At 43.5% G+C, this 20,489-nt stretch overlaps 1 protein-coding gene across 4 annotated transcripts in view; it reads right to left on the bottom strand.

Annotated features, from left to right (window-relative positions):
- Window positions 1-20,489, bottom strand: part of MOCS3 (molybdenum cofactor synthesis 3) — a 115,337-nt gene that overhangs the window by 74,411 nt on the left and 20,437 nt on the right. For all 4 annotated transcript variants that reach the window (XR_011321963.1, XM_069769473.1, XM_069769476.1 and 1 more), the window contains exons 2-4: window positions 17,876-18,011; window positions 1,376-1,468; window positions 514-634 (exon numbers count right to left, since the gene is read on the bottom strand). Coding sequence is in view for 3 of the 4 variants with exons in the window: in XM_069769473.1 (XP_069625574.1) it covers window positions 514-634; window positions 1,376-1,468; window positions 17,876-18,011 (350 nt within the window). In the remaining variant the exon portion in view is untranslated. The remainder of the gene's footprint in view (window positions 1-513; window positions 635-1,375; window positions 1,469-17,875; window positions 18,012-20,489) is intronic.

Here is a 20,489-nt window from a genome sequence, read left to right as displayed (position 1 = left end):
GTCCCGCAGCACGAGCACGAGCATCTCATTAACTGAAAACTTCTGACACTGATTACACAAGAACCACAAGATGGATTTCTTCACCCCAGGTATCATTTAAATCAGTATAATGGCGACAAATTGTCAGTGTCTGTAGTTTACTGAGCAAAATCCTGCTGACAGGTTCATTTTAATTTTCCATACTCGATTGACATGGACAAATCCTGTGAGTTGAAGACAAGGTCATAATGCAAATAACCCCAACTAATAATAAACATCATCAAATTATAAAATGATCAAACAAAAGATAATGTGGGAGATTTATCAAAATTAGTGCAATAAATAGTTTCCCATAGTAACCAATCAGATTCCAGTTCTCAGTTTTCAAAAGCCTTTAAACAAAAAAAAAATGAAATAACATGATTGGTTGATAGGGAGAACATCTCAAGTGTTCCTTTAGCTTTGACACATCGCTCTCTTGGTGTTAATAGGATAAATAATTTAAAAATGACAACCGATTAAAGAAAGACCTACTTCATTAGCGTTTTCACCACAGATGCAGATTTTGACATGCCTTTTCTTTTTTCTCCATGTAAAACTTGTCTATGAAGATTGCTTGTTTCTACTACATCATAATCCAGCAATCCCAGTCGTCCTGTGTACACAAAGAGACCCTTCAAAACTTTACCCTATTTTTGAAGTACAAACTATTTGTAATATAATATATATTGACTATATTCTGTATAAAAATACAGACTTCTAAGCAAAAATTTTTTTTGTTTGCCTTAAAGGGGACCTCCAAGTTTATTGAAATATTTTCCCTCATTACAGGGCTGGTAGTTTGGGCTGGGGTACAGGTACAGTCATTAGCTTTGCAGTGAACTTTCAGAGAAATAGTATATCGGACTACATCTGACTAATGGCTGCAACATATAAGAGATACAAATAATAAACCTCTTATTTAATCGCTTATGGACTATTTCTGCCAGTCCTCTGTAACCCACTGCTGTACACGGTCGTCCTAGGTGATGTTAAAGGGAGCCTGGCAGACTATGCCCCCATAAAGTCTTAGGGGTGCTTTATCAGCCTCCAAATGAGGTTTGTCACAATGGCCTTATTATAAATAGGTGTTTCTGTATTGAGGTTGAATCTCGGCGCTTCTGTCCCCAGACTAGTCCAGTCCAGGAGAGCCATCATTCATCTCTGCACTTCTCTGGCATCACGCCCCAGCAGTGTAAATGGTAAACCAGCGCTCATCTTTGAACGTATGGCCAGTGTTTCTTGTGGTCAAAGTGTTGTAAAATTACTTGCATATCACTAGAGTAAATGTGCCACAACAAATACAGAAAATGAAAACAAAGTAAAAAAAAAAAAAAAAAAAGGCAGATATCATCACCTATTCCAGCTGCAGCCAAATATTGAGCTACCGGACATCCCAAACCTCCACATCCTATTATTAACACAGATGCTCTTGATAAGTTTAGCTGACCTGGAGAGAGAAAACCCAGAAATATTAACTGTTAATTTAAAAGACTTCTTCTGCCTTGAACAATAACTAGAAGTATAACACAAAATAACATTCAGGTTATTCGAAATAATTTCAAGATGTATAGACACAGTGTTATTGCATCACGAATAGATGGTCGTTATCAAGTTCAGGACCTTGCATGTATTACAGTATTTATAAAATGTACGGTCAATTAGGTTTGGCACAGACCACATGTCTGGGGAGGTGAATTCTGAGTTGACCCAGTACAGGACATTTCAGTCACTCTTATGGACTTACTGGCAATCGCAAAACGCTGTGTCTAGATCAGCGTTTCCAAACTCCAGTCCTCACAGACCCAACGGGTCATGTTTTCAGGATTTCCTTAGTATTGCTCAGGTAGTGGAAGTATCATCAAAGCATCAGGAATTGTCTCACCTGTGCAACACTATGGAAATCCTGAAAACATGACCCGTGGGGTCCGTGAGGACTGGAGTTTGGGAAACACTGGTCTAGATGAACACTGCATCCAGGGCCGGCTCCAGGTTTTTGTGGGCCTTGGGCAGAAGAGTCTCATGGGGCCCCTATAACAGATACCATAATTCATGATGCACAGATCTGGCAGAGAAAATATAGTGGGACAAAGTCACTGGTAAAATACTGGAGGGGAGATATGTGTAATTGTGCTTAATAGCGTCATTGATGTGAAACCCAGAGTATTTGAGAGCCAGAAATCTTGATTGTTTGTTTCTGACCAAATACTTATTTTCCACCATAATATGCAAATAAAATGATAAAAAAAACAGACAATGTGATTTTCTGGATTTTTTTTTTCTCAGTTTGTCTCCCATAGTTGAGGTCTACCTATGATGTAAATTACAGACGCCTCTCATCTTTTTAAGTGGTGGAACTTGCACTATTGCTGACTGACTAAATACTTTTTTGCCCCACTGTAAGTGGTCGAAACCATGGATACTTATGGTCCTGCAGTTCCTGCACATGAGGAAAGAGATATAGCAAACCACAAAAACTATACTATGTTTCTAATAGGAGGTATTTTCTAATATTATTATTACACCTATTACATATTGGAATAGGATCTTAGAGATGAGAATACCCCTTTAAAGATTAAATAATAATGACGTGGCGCTCTCCTCACCTGACCTGTTGATTATCAACCGAATAAGAACCTTTCAAACTCCATGGAGGGAAGCCTTATAGTGTAACACTTACAGAAAAGAAGGATGGCTATATTGGTCACAGATATTTTTTTGGGAAATGTAATTTTGTACTTATGAGTGGTTTGGTTATTAGTCTCACTTTAACAGATAGAATGATTGTGAGCCCTCGCGGGCAGGGTCCTCGCTCCTTCTGTACCACTCGTGACTTGTATCGTTTAAGATTACTGTAATTGTTTTTATTATGTATACCCCTCCTCACATGTAAAGCGCAATGGAATAAATGGCTCTATAATAATAAATAATAATTGAGATGGCAAATTTCTGTTTTTCATTTAGTGGCATAATAATTCTGCACACCAATAATTTCCTAATAATTCTGCCCACGAAGATATTCTAACAAAGAGAAATATTACTTTTACTTTGTTTTTTTTTTTAGATTCAGTTTTCAGGTTTATTAAACTTTTGGATTGACCAACAGTACGATAGCTCAATAATAATATGAATCATCAAAAATGTACACAGGGCCAGATTCATCAATAATGACGTTGCTCATGCCAGTCTTGGGGAAGTGCTAATATCAGACTCTCCTGATTCATGATGAGGCGTACGCCAGGCTTGGAACCAGGGCTGTGCAGTCAGAGTCGGAATCATGGAGTCGGAGCCCATTTTGGTGGAGTCGGAGTCATGGAAATTGAGGAGTCGGAGTCGGAAATTTGGCTTAGCGACTCCCCAGCCCTGCTTGGAATGGCTACAGGAGAATCCTCCGGTGGGCCACTGTGCAAGAGTAGGCCACCACCCTTGCATATGAGCAGTACTTGGCACAATATACTTCAATCACTTAGTGCAGACAAAGATGGCATCTTATTTATTTAACAATCTACCCAGTCTATTGTCATATAAATTTGTGATTGAGGATAATGTCACATTTGCATCTAGTTGAAAAGTGGGGCAGTGGAGTTGGTTACTGGTGGGCCCTTGACATCCCAGTCTGACACTGCGTACGCTTCTTCATGAATCAGAAGCGCCGGATGATTGACGTGCACCTCTGTGTATGCCTCGCCACAAATAGGATTCTAGTTCCTCTTGGACTAAGATTTGTGGTGTAGCGAACACCACCACATAATGTTCGCGCAGCCTCCAGTTATACCAAAATTATGCAACTTTTTAAAGGTTTTTATGCCCAGTTACTTGACTAAAAGCATTGATGAATTGGCCCTCGATGTACAGGTATACCCATAATAGTACTGACTCACAGATTAAAATTACACTTTTTGTGCAGTACATGAACAAGCATAACATTTAAAACATAAAATAATAGTAACAGCAGAAGTTCTGTTTCTTGTTGAATTTCTCCCAACAAATAGTCTGTAAAAGTTAGGCATTAAGATATATTTACACCAAAATGGTGCCACTGTAAAATACAACTCCCCCCCAAAAAATACTTACCGTATATACTCGAGTATAAGCCGAGATTTTCAGCCCAAATATTTGGGCTGAAAGTGCCCCTCTCGGCTTATACTCGAGTCAAGGTGGGTGGCAGGGTCGGCGGGTGAGGGGGAGAGGGCGCTGAGGCATACTCACCTAGTCCCAGCGATCCTGGCGCTGTCCCTGCCGTCCCACGGTCTTCGGTGCTGCAGTTCTTCCCCTCTTCAGCGGTCACGTGGGACCGCTCATTAGAAAAATGAATAGGCGGCTCCACCTCCCATAGGGGTGGAGCCGCCTATTAATTTCTCTAATCAGCGGTGCCGGTGACCGCTGATAGAGAATGAGGCTGCGGCACCGAAGACCAGCTGTGACAGACAGAGTGAGCGTCAGGATCGCTGGGACCAGGTAAGTATGTAATATTCACCTGTCCGCGTTCCAGCCGCCGGGCGTTGCTCCATCTTCCCGGCGTCTCTGCGCTCTGACTGTTCAGGTCAGAGGGAGCGATGACGCATATAGTGTGCGCGGCGCCCTCTGCCTGATCAGTCAGAGCGGAGACACCGGGACCGGACGCCGGAACGAGACGCCGGGAGCTGCAAGCAAGAGAGGTGAGTATGTGTTTTTTTTTTTTATTGCAGCAGCAGCAGTGGCACAGATTTATGTGGAGCATCTATGGGACAATAATGAACGGTGCAGAGCATTGTATATGGGGCACAGCTATGGGACAAAATGAATGGTGCAGAGCATATATGGGACACAGATATGGGACAATAACGAACGGTGCCGAGCACAGTATGGGGCACAGCTATGGGGCAGTATGAACAGTGCCGAGCACAGTATGGGGCACAGCTATGGGGCAGTATGAACAGTGCCGAGCACAGTATGGGGCACAGCTATGGGACAAAATGAATGGTGCAGAGCATATATGGGGCACAGATATGGGACAATAATGAACGGTGCAGAGCATATATGGGGCACAGATATGGGGCAATAATGAACGGTGCAGAGCATATATGGGGCACAGATATGGGACAATAATGAACGGTGCAGAGCATATATGGGGCACAGATATGGGGCAATAATGAACGGTGCAGAGCACAGTATAGGGCACAGATATGGGACAATAATGAACGGTGCAGAGCATATATGGGGCACAGATATGGGGCAATAATGAACGGTGCAGAGCATATATGGGGCACAGATATGGGGCACAGATATGGGGCAATAATGAACTGTGCAGAGCATATATGGGGCACAGATATGGGGCAATAATGAACGGTGCCGAGCACAGTAGGGGGCACAGCTATGGGACAAAATGAACGGTGCAGAGCACAGTATGGGGCACAGCTATGGGACAAAATGAACGGTGCAGAACACTGTATGGGGCACAGCTATGGGGAAATATGAACGGTGCAGAGCACTATATGGCACAGCTATGGGGAAATAATGATCTATTTTTATTTTTGAAATTCACCGGTAAATGCTGCATTTCCACCCTAGGCTTATACTCGAGTCAATAAGTTTTCCCAGTTTTTTGTGGCAAAATTAGGGGGATCGGCTTATACTCGGGTCGGTTTATACTCGAGTATATACGGTAATTAAACTCAAACATTTAAATAAAAAAGTCAAGTCACATGTACCCCAAAATAGAATGAGGAGAAATTCACCCAACTAGAAACCTCGCATGCAGTGACACAAGCCTGTCTTCCTCCCGCAGCAGCTTCCTCCTCATCTAGATAACTATGGGCTCCAGCATGCAACAAGATCCTTACATGTATGTACACAGTGCAGGAGGCCCAGGGAGGGAAAGAAGTGGCTGGAAAGTGGAGAAAGAGGAATTTTCGTCTGTTAAGATATATTACAAAGATTTTCATCTTTGCTATACTATTGATTTTAATTTTTTCTTTCCTATAAATCAATAAGTATTCATTAAAGTTTAACCAGGCCTGGCCATTAAAGGCTTAAGTCATAGAGGGGGCGTGGCTATGTAGCAGAGGAGGGAGGACGTACCCTGTGAGAGCTCCTGGAATCATGAACTTATCCTGCCATTAAGACCCCTTTTTAACAAGTTATACCTGCCGGTATTAGAACCCCTGGACCTTGGGAGGCTTGTGACCTCTGCGGAAGGGTGCTGTGAGGATCCGGGACGTCAGGAGCCGAGGAGGCCTGGACAGACAGAGGGATCCACGTGTATTGGCGGCCATTTTCTAAGCGTGCGCTCCGATGGTACGGGACGCAGCGCCAACCTCCATCAGCGGCGGGACTCCCTCCCCCTTGGGCTCCGAGAGTCTCCCGACATCTGCGGGTGAGTGCTGTGGAACTTTGGTGCACCTGGAGTCGGAGGACCTGGGCGGGCGGCGGTGCCTGCGTGGGACAGCGGCCATTTCTAAAGCGCGCGTCCTGACAGGAGGGGAAGCGACACTATTTGCCATCCTTGCGGTGCTGCTCAGGAGTGGAACATACATCCTGAGATAATAAGGGGACGTGTGGTGTGTGCTCTGGAAGATTGGGCCCTGCGCTCCCCTATTAGATAGACACTCAACCTGTCAGCGCCATTACTTCGGAGGGATTAACCCCCTCCCTGTTGCTGCTCAGTGGAGACTGTGTGCCCGCTCTGGTGCACAGAGCTAGGGTGAAGATAATGCTGCTACATTTACAATTCATAATATCCCATCTGTCTATCCAGAGTCACTTTAGGATATAAACTCTGCATTTAACCCTGCTGAGTCCGCGACTGGAACGTGGATTCTCCATAAATACAATTGTAATCATTTTGTGGAACCTTGTTGCTGTTAGCCATGCACCATTCCAAGGGAGCAGGAGCTGCCAGGGATATGCAGATATGCCAGGGATGATCCCCCTGATAGTGTACGAACTTTTAGAAACAACCCCTCACAGGCCCAGCGAAAAAAAACGCCTCTCTGATAGTAATGAGGAGGGTGAACAAGACGAATTGACTCTTAAACAGGCATCTGAGCACTTAATGGAGGCTATATCCCTAACTAGATAATCTCTTACTGAAAAAATAGAGGATGTGCATACGGAGGTGGGTCGTCTGTGGCATGATATGCAGGCCATGAGGGGGCGCATTACAGAGGTGGAAACAAGCGTGTCCCATATAGAAGATACCATCACCCCTATGGAGGCTAAACTGACGAAAGTGGCTGGCTCTATTAACGCCTGGAAACAAAAGGCAGACTATTTGGAGAACAGACTACGCCAAAAAAATATCCGAATTATTGGCCGGCCGGAACGTTTGGAGGGTCAGCAATTCCTGGAAGACTGACTCAGGGCCTCTCTGGGGGATGAATTTTCCTCAACATTCTCGGTGGAGAAAGCCCACAGGGTCCCTACAAGACCTCTCCCCCCTGGATCTCCACCTCGACCTTTTCTGGCATGTCTCCTAAACTGTAGGGATAGGGATGCTATTCTTTGTTTGGCACGGCAAAAAGGTCTTATCAAATTCAACAATGCTACAATTTCGATTTTTCCGGACTTTTCAATGGAGCTCCAAAAACAGCCGACACGGTTATGGAAATCAAGAAGCAACTGAGAGACAAAAATGTCATCTACTCTATGCTCTATCCAGCTCGACTCCGAATTGTCCATGAAGGTTCTTCCATATTCTTTACAGACCCAGCGGAAGTAACTGAATGGTTACGGTCCCACAAGGTGTCAAATGCAAAAGAATCCTAATATACTCATAATCCAACAAAATCTTTCTTGTCTAATGGCTATACAAGCAGAGCTCTCTATACGGGCGCCGAGTTCATCAACAATACAGGATGCTGGATTCAGTGAGGGTATCCCCTTTTCTATCTGATTGTAGGAGTACAGGACTTCACTCCTATACGGTTCGGTTTTTGCTCTGTTTTGTTCTTTATATTAGTTTTGTCTGTTGTATGTAAAGTCGCCGCCAACAGCAATTTTGTGCTCTGATGTCTCTGAACTTTGCCCGAGTAATAATGCACATTCTTTCTTTTAAATATAAGTATGGGATCTGAGATTATATGTATGACCTGGAATATACGAGGTTTTAAAACTCCCCGGAAGAAAATTAAGGTGTTTTCACTGATTAAACGTTATCATCCTCATGTTGTAGCACTGGTGGAGACACACCTGACTAGGGATACAGCCCGATGTGTACAAAAGCTATGGGTACAGTGGTTTATCCACGCATTCCATACTAGCTATTCGAGAGGGGTTTCTCTGTTAATACATAGAGATGTCAGATGGGAAGCTCGGAGGCATCCTGAGGGTCGCTTTGTCGTTATGCATGCATTAATTAACTCTCGTGAATATGTGATATTATGTGTCTATAACGACCCCCCCCACCCCCAGGCTAACACATTGGTTCTTCGCATGGCACTATTTATGGGAGGTAGCGAATGGCTGGAATAAACTCCCGCTCTCTGTTGCTGGCCGTATTAACCTAATTAAAATGATATTGCTCCCCAAACTCAGCTACTGCTTTCAAAACAGTGCTGTGCCAATACCTAAATCCTTTTTTGCGAATCTAAGGTCCCAAATTACGTCCTTTATATGGAGGAAGGCTAGACCTAAACTCAAGCTATCTGCTCTACAGAGACCAAAGCAGGGGGGTGGAGCGGCTCTACCTGATTTTTATTTATATTACTTGGCTGGGTAGGCTACGGCAATAAATAAATGGATGCCCAATAATTCTCTACTTAACTCTGAGAACCATCTGCTCCATTCTGCTCAGATTGATTGCCCACTAGGTTTTTTGGACCTGGAGAAAGTTAGTGTTCCTCGTCTGTTGCCCCTCCTCCAGCTGGCACGATCAATCTGGAGCCAAATTAAAAAAGTCATTAGATTTGTAGATATTGTAGCTGAAATGCCATTGTGGGGAAATAATTATTTTTCAGTACTGATGTACCACCCGTCCACTGACTTTTGGATCTCACATGGTGTCTTCTCAGTAGGCGATCTACATAACCAGGGGACTTTTATGTCTTTTGAACAATTACAGAATAAAGATGATATTCCGAGATCTCAATGATTTTGTTATTTACAGCTAAGATCAGCCTTTCAATCACACATGAGGAATATGGATACAGGTATGTTGTGAATTCTGTGGCTGAATTCACTCCTGTGGTCACAAGTGGTACTGCAGCCTCTGGGCTTCCTCCCTCAGGTGTTCTGGTGAGCTCGTTGGCTGCCTTGTTATTTAACTCCGCCTGATTCTGTCTTCCTTGCTCCTTGTCAATGTTCCAGTGTTGGATCTGAGCTCCTGGATCTTTCCTGTGGCCTGCTGCTCTGCTTAGATAAGTGCTTCTTTGCTTTTGTTGCTGTTTTTTCTGTCCAGCTTGTCTATTCGTTTTTGCTGGAAGCTCTGAGACGCAAAGGGTGTACCGCCGTGCCGTTAGTTCGGCACGGTGGGTCTTTTTGCCCCCTTTGCGTGGTTTTTGCTTTAGGGTTTTTTGTAGACTGCATAGTTCTCTTTGCTATCCTCGCTCTATCTAGAATATCGGGCCTCACTTTGCTGAATCTATTTCATCCCTACGTTTTGTCTTTTCATCTTGCTAACAGTCATTATATGTGGGGGGCTGCCTTTTCCTTTGGGGTATTTCTCTGAGGCAAGTCAGGCTTGTATTTCTATCTTCAGGCTAGTCAGCTCCTCAGGCTGTGCCGAGTTGCATAGGTAGTGACAGGCGCAATCCACAGCTGCCTTTAGTTGTGTTAGGATAGGTTCAGGTATTGCGGTCTACAGAGATTCCACGTCTCAGAGCTCGTTCTATTGTTTTTGGGTTATTGTCAGATCACTGAATGTGCTCTGATTGCTGCACACTGTGTTACTGGATTGCCTACATAACAGTACAAGGAGCCAATCTAATGATTCTCAATAGAGGGAAAAAAGAAGTTCTGACATCATTTTTTTTTTCTCAGCTCTGTGTTCAGTCTTTTTTTTCCCCTAGACATTAGGGTGCTTCAGGACACAGCTGTGGACATGGATATTCAGGCTCTGTGCTCTTCAATGGATAATCTCGTTATAAATGTACAAAAGATTCAGGATACAATTGATCAGAAATCTATGCTAGAACCAAGAATTCCTATTCCTGATTTGTTTTTTGGTTATAGAAATAAGTTTCTGAGCTTCAAAAATAATTGTAAGTTATTTCTGGCCTTGAAACCTCATTCTTCTGGTAATTCAGTTCAACAGGTTTTGATTATTATTTCTTTTTTGCGCGGCGACCCTCAGGACTGGGCATTTTCTCTTGCGCCAGGAGACCCTGCATTGAGTGGTGTCGATGCGTTTTTCCTGGCGCTCGGATTGCTGTACGATGAGCCTAATTCAGTGGATCAGGCTGAGAAAAATTTGCTGGCTTTGTGCCAGGGTCAGGATGATATAGAAGTATATTGTCAGAAATTTAGGAAGTGGTCTGTACTCACTCTGTGGAATGAATCTGCGCTGGCAGCTTTGTTCAGAAAGGGTCTCTCTGAGACTCTTAAGGATGTCATGGTGGGTTTTCCTATGACTGCTGGTTTGAATGAGTCTATGTCTTTGGCCATTCAGATCGGTCGTCGCTTGCGCGAGCGTAAATCTGTGCACCATCTGGCGGTATTGTCTGAGATTAAACCTGAGCCTATGCAGTGCGATAGGACTATGACCAGAGTTGAACGGCAAGAACACAGACGTCTGAATGGGCTGTGTTTCTACTGTGGTGATTCCACTCATGCTATTTCTGATTGTCCTAAGCGCACTAAGCGGTTCGATAGGTCTGCCGTCATTGGTACTGTACAGTCCAAATTCCTTCTGTCCATTACCTTGATATGCTCTTTGTCATCGTATTCGGTCATGGCGTTTGTGGATTCAGGCGCTGCCCTGAATCTGATGGATTTGGATTATGCTAAACGTTGTGGCTTTTTCTTGGAGCCTTTGCGGTGTCCTATTCCGTTGAGAGGAATTGATGCTACACCTTTGGCCAAGAATAAACCTCAGTACTGGGCCCAGCTGACCATGTGCATGGCTCCTGCACATCAGGAAGTTATTCGCTTTCTGGTGCTGCATAATCTGCATGATGTGGTCGTGTTGGGGTTGCCATGGCTACAAACCCATAATCCAGTATTGGATTGAAACTCTATGTCGGTATCCAGCTGGGGTTGTCAGGGGGTACATGGTGATGTTCCATTTTTGTCTATTTCGTCATCCACTCCTTCTGAGGTCCCAGAGTTCTTGTCTGATTTTCAGGATGTATTTGAAGAGCCCAAGTCCGATGCCCTACCTCCGCATAGGGATTGTGATTGTGCTATCAATTTGATTCCTGGTAGTAAATTCCCTAAAGGTCGTTTATTTAATTTGTCCGTGCCTGAACACACCGCTATGCGCAGTTATGTGAAGGAATCCCTGGAGAAGGGACATATTCGCCCATCGTCATCACCACTGGGAGCAGGGTTCTTTTTTGTAGCCAAGAAGGATGGTTCGCTGAGACCGTGTATTGATTACCGCCTTCTTAATAAGATCACTGTTAAGTTTCAGTATCCCTTGCCATTGTTATCTGTCTTGTTTGCTCGGATTAAGGGGGCTAGTTGGTTCACTAAGATAGATCTTCGTGGTGCGTATAATCTGGTGAGAATCAGACAAGGAGATGAATGGAAAACGGCATTTAATACGCCCGAGGGTCATTTTGAGTATCTAGTGATGCCGTTCGGACTTGCCAATGTTCCATCTGTTTTTCAGTCTTTTATGCATGACATCTTCCGTGAGTATCTGGATAAATTCCTGATTGTTTACTTGGATGACATTTTGATCTTCTCTGATGATTGGGAGTCTCATGTGAAGCAGGTCAGAATGGTTTTCCAGGTACTGCGTGCTAATTCTTTGTTCGTGAAGGGATCAAAGTGTCTCTTTGGGGTGCAGAAAGTTTCATTTTTGGGGTTCATCTTTTCCCCTTCTACTATCGAGATGGATCCGGTTAAGGCCCAAGCCATCCAGGATTGGACTCAGCCGACATCTCTGAAAAGTCTGCAAAAGTTCCTGGGCTTTGCTAATTTTTATCGTCGCTTCATCTGTAATTTTTCTAGCATTGCCAAACCATTGACCGATTTGACCAAGAAGGGTGCTGATTTGGTTAATTGGTCTTCTGCTGCCGTGGAAGCTTTTCAGGAGTTGAAGCGTCATTTTTGTTCTGCCCCTGTGTTGTGTCAACCAGATGTTTCTCTTCCGTTCCAGGTCGAGGTTGATGCTTCTGAGATTGGAGCAGGGGCGGTTTTGTCACAGAGAGGTTCTGGTTGCTCAGTGTTGAAACCATGTGCTTTCTTTTCCAGGAAGTTTTCTGCTGCTGAGCGTAATTATGATGTGGGCAACCGAGAGTTGCTGGCCATGAAGTGGGCATTCGAGGAATGGCGTCATTGGCTTGAAGGAGCTAAGCATCGCGTGGTGGTATTGACTGATCATAAGAACCTTACTTATCTCGAGTCTGCCAAGCGCTTGAATCCTAGACAGGCCCGTTGGTCGTTATTTTTTGCTCGCTTCGATTTTGTGATTTCGTACCTTCCGGGCTCTAAAAATGTGAAGGCGGATGCTCTGTCTAGGAGTTTTGTGCCCGACTCTCCGGGTTTATCTGAGCCGGCGAGTATCCTCAAGGAAGGAGTCATTGTGTCTGCCATCTCCCCTGATTTGCGGCGAGTGTTGCAAAAATTTCAGGCTAATAAACCTGATCGTTGTCCGGCCGAGAAACTGTTCGTCCCTGATAGGTGGACTAGTAAAGTTATCTCTGAACTTCATTGTTCGGTGTTGGCTGGTCATCCAGGAATCTTTGGTACCAGAGAGTTAGTGGCTAGATCCTTCTGGTGGCCATCTCTGTCACGGGATGTACGTACTTTTGTGCAGTCCTGTGGGATTTGTGCTAGGGCTAAGCCCTGCTGTTCACGTGCCAGTGGGTTGCTTTTGCCCTTGCCGGTCCCAAAGAGGCCTTGGACACATATTTCGATGGATTTCATTTCTGACCTTCCCGTTTCTCAAAAGATGTCAGTCATTTGGGTGGTCTGTGATCGCTTTTCTAAAATGGTCCATCTGGTGCCCTTGGCTAAATTGCCTTCCTCCTCTGATTTGGTGCCTTTGTTCTTCCAGCATGTGGTTCGTTTGCATGGCATTCCTGAGAATATTGTTTCTGACAGAGGTTCCCAGTTTGTTTCAAGGTTCTGGCGAGCCTTTTGTGGTAGGATGGGCATTGACCTTTTTCCTCGGCTTTCCATCCTCAGACTAATGGCCAGACCGAACGAACCAATCAGACATTGGAAACATATCTGAGATGTTTTGTTTCTGCAGACCAGGATGATTGGGTGTCCTTTTTGCCGTTGGCTGAGTTCGCCCTTAATAATCGGGCCAGCTCGGCTACCTTGGTCTCTCCATTTTTCTGCAATTCTGGGTTCCATCCTCGTTTCTCTTCAGGACAGGTTGAGTCTTCGGACTGTCCTGGTGTGGATTCTGTGGTGGACAGGTTGCAGCAGATCTGGACTCAGGTAGTGGACAATTTGACCTTGTCCCAGGAGAAGGCTCAACTTTTCGCTAATCGCAGACGCCGTGTGGGTCCCCGACTTCGTGTTGGGGATCTGGTTTGGTTATCTTCTCGTCATATTCCTATGAAGGTTTCCTCTCCTAAATTTAAACCTCGTTTTATTGGTCCGTATAGGATTTCTGAGATTCTCAATCCTGTGTCCTTTCGTCTGACCCTCCCGGACTCCTTTTCCATACATAATGTATTCCATAGGTCGTTGTTGCGGAGATACGTGGCACCTATGGTTCCATCTGTTGAGCCTCCTGCCCCTGTTTTGGTGGAAGGGGAATTGGAGTATATTGTGGAGAAAATTTTGGATTCTCGTGTCTCTAGACGGAAACTCCAGTATCTGGTTAAATGGAAGGGTTATGCTCAGGAAGATAATTCCTGGGTTTTTGCCTCTGATGTCCATGCTCCAGATCTTGTTCGTGCCTTTCATGTGGCTCATCCTGGTCGGCCTGGGGGCTCTGGTGAGGGTTCGGTGACCCCTCCTCAAGGGGGGGGTACTGTTGTGAATTCTGTGGCTGAATTCACTCCTGTGGTCACAAGTGGTACTGCAGCCTCTGGGCTTCCTCCCTCAGGTGTTCTGGTGAGCTCGTTGGCTGCCTTGTTATTTAACTCCGCCTGATTCTGTCTTCCTTGCTCCTTGTCAATGTTCCAGTGTTGGATCTGAGCTCCTGGATCTTTCCTGTGGCCTGCTGCTCTGCTTAGATAAGTGCTTCTTTGCTTTTGTTGCTGTTTTTTCTGTCCAGCTTGTCTATTCGTTTTTGCTGGAAGCTCTGAGACGCAAAGGGTGTACCGCCGTGCCGTTAGTTCGGCACGGTGGGTCTTTTTGCCCCCTTTGCGTGGTTTTTGCTTTAGGGTTTTTTGTAGACTGCATAGTTCTCTTTGCTATCCTCGCTCTATCTAGAATATCGGGCCTCACTTTGCTGAATCTATTTCATCCCTACGTTTTGTCTTTTCATCTTGCTAACAGTCATTATATGTGGGGGGCTGCCTTTTCCTTTGGGGTATTTCTCTGAGGCAAGTCAGGCTTGTATTTCTATCTTCAGGCTAGTCAGCTCCTCAGGCTGTGCCGAGTTGCATAGGTAGTGACAGGCGCAATCCACAGCTGCCTTTAGTTGTGTTAGGATAGGTTCAGGTATTGCGGTCTACAGAGATTCCACGTCTCAGAGCTCGTTCTATTGTTTTTGGGTTATTGTCAGATCACTGTATGTGCTCTGATTGCTGCACACTGTGTTACTGGATTGCCTACATAACACAGGTAGAGCTATTTCATCTCTACCTTTAATAGGAATTCTTAATTCGCAAGGTCCTCAAGGCCTTATTTCCTCTTTATATACCTATCTGCTGTCTGTGGGAGTTGAGTCTACTATACAATCCATTAAGGGGAAATGGGAGGGACTTCTTCCTGATGTACTAAGGTCTCCCCATCAATCAACAATAGGATGACCCAGATGTATATAATATATCAGTCCTATTTGACACCGACGCGACTTTTTAAAATGGGTCATCCCCACTCGCCAGAATGTTTGTGATGTTACTCATTAGATGCAGATTTTATCCATATGATATGGAAATGCCCTATTATTCTTCATTACTGGAAAGAGGTGACGACATTATTAACATCTCTGTTGTCAATCCCTGTCCCTCTTGAGCCACTGACCTGCTTATTTGGGGTGTGGGATGCGGAGACATGGGACCATTATACTGGGATTTTTCTACGAGAGACACTCTTTATGGCACGGAAGGTATTGGCGCTACGGTGGATGGGTGGTTCTTGCCCATCTCTTAGAGCTTGAGTTGAATTGGTGAATTCAGTTATCCCGTATGAACGTACATTGTATCAAAATAGAGGATGTCCAGGCAAATTTGAGAAGATCTGGAGTAGATGGAACTCCTCTTATCATACTCTATAGATCCATACTAATTAGATATTGTTACAGGAAGCTGGGTTTATGGTTTAGGGGGCATCGCATGAAGGACAAAATAATGCGGAGTTTTCTTTTAAGAGGCGCACTAGTAGTTATTGTAGTTGATGTTATATAATAGGTGATTTATAGGATATCAGTGATTTGACATACACAATTTGCTGTCCTTGCAATAATAGGTACAATATTTTTTTTGTTATGAATAAAGTACGCACCTTTTCGCATATTCAACAATGCAATATAATTATCTGTACTTTATGCTGTACCTGATAATAAATGCAAATGTGTGTATTGTGTGGTTTATTCTGAAATTAATAAACAAATTTAACCTTTGTCAGGCTGCATAATTTACAACGTTAACAGGCTGCAGAGGTACAACTGTACCTTCATATATATTTTATTGAAATTTGGCCAATATATTCTGGACCAAAACTGCAGAGATGTCACGAAATTTCAGCCCTCTACGGCTTTTCGAAAAAAAAAGTTATTGCAATTTTAAAACGGAATAGTTACAATTGTACCTACTCAGCTGGACGAAGGTTTAAAAAAAAAAAAAATAAGGCTTAAGTCAGTTTCATAGGTTCATGAGTTCATCGAGTTTAAATTTGTTATATTAAAAAAAAAGGCATCAAGCTTCAACTTTTGTAGTGAATCAACCATTACGAAATCACGTTGCAGAGCATCCATTATTTTACTGCGCGGTCTGTGATAAGGATTAAACCTTCTACATTCAAGATGTAGAGGATGCCCCTTGTTGTAGTTGCAGACTAAGATTTGCAACAATCATTAGGCCACGTGCACAAGTTGAGTATTTGGTGAGTTTTTTACCTCAGCATTTGTAAGTCAAAACCAGGAGAGAAACAATCAGAGGAAAAGTCTAATAGAAACATGTCACCAAATCTGTATTATCAACCACTCATGTTCATTCATATGTTTGACATTGTAATAAGATCACTCTAAGGCTACTTTCACACTTCCGTCTTTATTGATCCGTCACAAAGCGTCGTTTTGGGGAAAAAACACATCCTGCAAATGTGCCTGCAGGATGCGTTTTTTCCCCATAGACTTGTATTGCAGAGGGATCGCGACGTATGGCCATCCGTCGTGTCAGTCGTGCACTGGATGTGTCAGTATATGGCGGACCTTCGTAGCGAAAAAACGTTCAAGGGAACGTTTTTTCGTACGTCGGGTCCTGCAATTCCTACCGCACATGCGTGGCCGGAACTCCGCCCCCTCCTCCCTGGGGCTTTAGAATGGGCAGTGGATGCGTTGAAAAACTGCATCCACTGCCCACGCTGTGTCGAATTTTTACAACGTCTGTCGGTACGTCGCGCCGACGCTTTGTGACAGCCCTGTACCGACGGAAGTGTGAAAGAAGCCTAAGCCTTCGTTTTTTCATACTGAATAACCCCAAGATTGATAACCTGTCTTGGTACTGCAGATCACCCTTCCCTTCCAAGCCCTGCCGTGCACCCAAACAGTTGTTTTCCTCCACATAATGGGAAGCTGCGCACTCAGGAGCAATTACACAACAAATTGTATGGTCCATTTTCTACCGTGACCCTTGCAAAATTAAAGAAAAAAAATAGGTCTAAAGGAAAATTTTTGTGAAAGAAAAGTATTTATTTTTTCCTTCTACATTTCAAAAATTCCTGTTGAAGCACCTGAAAGGTTAATAAACTTCTTGAATGTGGTTTTGAGTATCTTGAGTGGTGCAGTTTTTAGAATAGTGTAACTTTGGGGTAACTGTGAGGTGTTTCCTAAAAAAAAAAAAAAAAAATGATTTTGCAAATTGTTGTAAAAATGAGAAATCGCTGCTCAACTTTTAACCCTTATAACTTCCTGACAAATTTTTTTTCCAAAAATTGTGCTGATGTAAAGTAGAAAAATGTGGGAAAAATGTGACATCTCTCTGATATAAGGGCATAAAAATTAAAAAGCTTGAAAATTGCTAAATTTTCAAAATTTTTGCCAAATTTCTGTTTTGTTTTGTTTTTTTGTTGTTTTTTTTTTAACACAAAAAGACGCAAGTCATATCAAAGAAATTTTACCACTAACATGAAGTACAATATATCATGAAAAAACAATCTCAGAATCAGTGGGATCCGCTAAATCGTTCCAGAGTTATAACCTCATAAAGTGTCAATGGTCAGAATTGTAAAATTTGTCTTAGTCATTAAGGTCAAAATTAGCTTGGTCGCTAAGGGGTTAAGTAAAAAAAAAAAAAAAAAACCATAGCAATAACACCACACACATTATTTCTCTTCTACAGGCTAAAATCTAATTATGGATAGTTAAATTAAATACTGCTTGTCAGACACACATTAGACATCTATGTACAGGAAACACAGCACTTGCCTTTAACACCAAACTCCGGTAATACAAGTTGCCGGCTGTATCGTAAAATGTCATCATTGGTAAGAGAAGTCTTCACAATTTCAACCAATTTCTTATCTACATCATGCAGCTCCAATGCTGATGTGTTACTTTTATCCTGGACAAATAAAAATAAGACCATTAAGGGGGTATCAAATGTTTTGGACATCTCTGGGCACATTAAAAAAAAGCACTCCCACCAACTTTGATTCCTCTTCATTAAATGTGACCTGGAGGTTAATACCGTTACCTGGTCGGCGCCTGCACGTAGCCAAACGCTGCAGGGAGAAACTGAACTTTATTCTCCCCGGCAGCATCCAGTTTCAGACACCGCACCCTCCGGCCCTGACTGACAGCTGGCTCTAATGCAGAGCTAGTGTCAGGGCCAGAGCGCGGTTACAGCTGTTGCTCTCTATACATAGAGCGGTGACTGGAATGCTGCAGGGGGAAAAAAGTTCATTTTCTCCCCGCAGCGTTTGGCTACGTTCAGGCTAGTAACGCTATTAACCTGCATATTAACCCCACATCTGCAGGAAAATAGCTTTTTTTGTGGTGATAGGTTCCCTTTAACTAGCGGAACTTAAATAGTTGAGCAAGTCCCAATATTGTGATCAGTGTCATTGTAATCAGTGTTAAAAGTTTTCAGTCAATGATATGCCTGCGCTCCAGGGCAGGACTGTAGGTAGTCTTATCTTCCTGCTCTAAGCCAGAGAAACCAAGGAGAGACCTGCCCACAGGCCGCCCCAAAGCACAAACATGTTCCTCATCATAGAGACAGACAGGCTTTGTGCATTGGGGCGGCCTGTGATCAGGTCTTTCCTTGGTTTCTCTGGCTTAGAGCAGGAAGATAAGACTCTGTCTACAGTCCCGCCCCACAGCACGGGCATAACAATAACTGAAAACTTCTAACACGGATTACACAAGAACCACAAGACGGATTTCTTCACCCCATATATCATTTTAATCTGTATAATAGTAGCAACATGACAATGCCTGTAGTTTTATAAGAAAAATCCTGCTGACAGGTTTGCTTTGAGCACCAGCAATCTGTGTTCGGTCACATTAATAACAATCCCTCATGTGGCCCTGATTTTTACGGAAACCCAAACACAGAGCACAGTATGAATGTGAACCTAGTCTAAACTGTACAATTACTAGGCATTAAACAAGGAATCATGAAACATACACGTAATATATGGCCGAGAGCAATATAGTGTGGCTCTCCCAAAAACAATGTCCAGACACACTGGTTCACCAGGACAACTCCAACAAACATGTACTACAGCAAGAAAACGGAGTATAAGAATCCCAAAAATCATAGTAGAAAAAATAATTTTATTAACACAAAAATACATATCAGAAACGTATGACCAATTAAAATTATACACCAAAGCAGGTGGTAGATAGAGAGAAAACTCTAGGTATACTGGTGTAAATGGGGGACGCTACATATATCCGGGGGTAAGTATGCTGCTAGCGGTGCGGCTATTTTACAATCATATCATAATGAGATAGTACCTGCAAAAGTCCCTATAGGTCAGAGATAATATCTCATGAGGAACATGCTGGATAAATCAATAAATGAATAATAGCCTATGTATGCTTACCCATGGTATAGCCGGACAGCGCACCCACTATGCACCAGGAGCCCCTTGACGCACGTTTCGCCGCCAAGCTTTTTCAAAAGGGGTTAACAATCAGCTGTTTAAATACCTTTAAATAGTCCAGAGACCGGAACTACCGCTGGAGTCCGGCGCCTGCGCACTTGAACCCAGGCTCCACAGCGCCTGTGGCAGTCATCGTCATGCGCGCATTATGGCGGAAGTCCGGCGCGTGACGTCATCTGACATGCGCACATGACAGATATAGATAACCAAAGGAGGAGTGGAGAGGACTGGGTCCACACTGCGCCTGCGCACCCAAAGCGGCCATTAAACTGAAGACTACAGGTGCGGCCATATTATAAGAGACACATATACTAAAATACTGCCGCGGTGGGAATGACAAATACTAATAACACATCATCCATCCCCAACCACAGCGGTAAGCTGCCAAAACATTCATGGAACCGCATTAATAAAGAGTACAGCCACAGACAAAAAATATACATTAAGACACAAAAGAGAATGGTAAAACCAAAAACACTCAGTTTGAAAAAATGTTTGCAGTAATCCGCAAGTGCTAGTAAAAGATGTAAATAACAGGGTATTTGGTTGATACGTTTTTTGCAAAAAATGTATACTAAGCTGCTCTACCAATCTTCACGGTATACCCATATCAGAGCAGTCCTAACTAATGTATGCAATCCCTATCTGATGTATTTAAAAACCTGATCATCTGTATATTACCTGTGTGAACAGGGTTCAGAGAGGAAAAATCCATGTGTGCATACAGGGCAGAACAGCTTTTGTGCAGCTAGCCCAAGAGGAGTGGTGGAACTCCCCAGTCTTGTAGACACAAGAGAACAATCATGGAAACAGGAACACATGGGCTACTTGCACAGTGAACAAGTCTGTATGATCATGTTCACACACCACCAAGAAACCTGAAGACACAAAAGAGAATAGTAAAACCAAAAACACTCAGTTTGAAAAAA

This window comes from Ranitomeya imitator, chromosome 5 (genome assembly GCF_032444005.1).
Source record: "Ranitomeya imitator isolate aRanImi1 chromosome 5, aRanImi1.pri, whole genome shotgun sequence".
In the NCBI taxonomy this organism is placed as follows: domain Eukaryota; kingdom Metazoa; phylum Chordata; class Amphibia; order Anura; family Dendrobatidae; genus Ranitomeya; species Ranitomeya imitator.
This window is presented reverse-complemented; position numbering and strand designations above follow the sequence as displayed.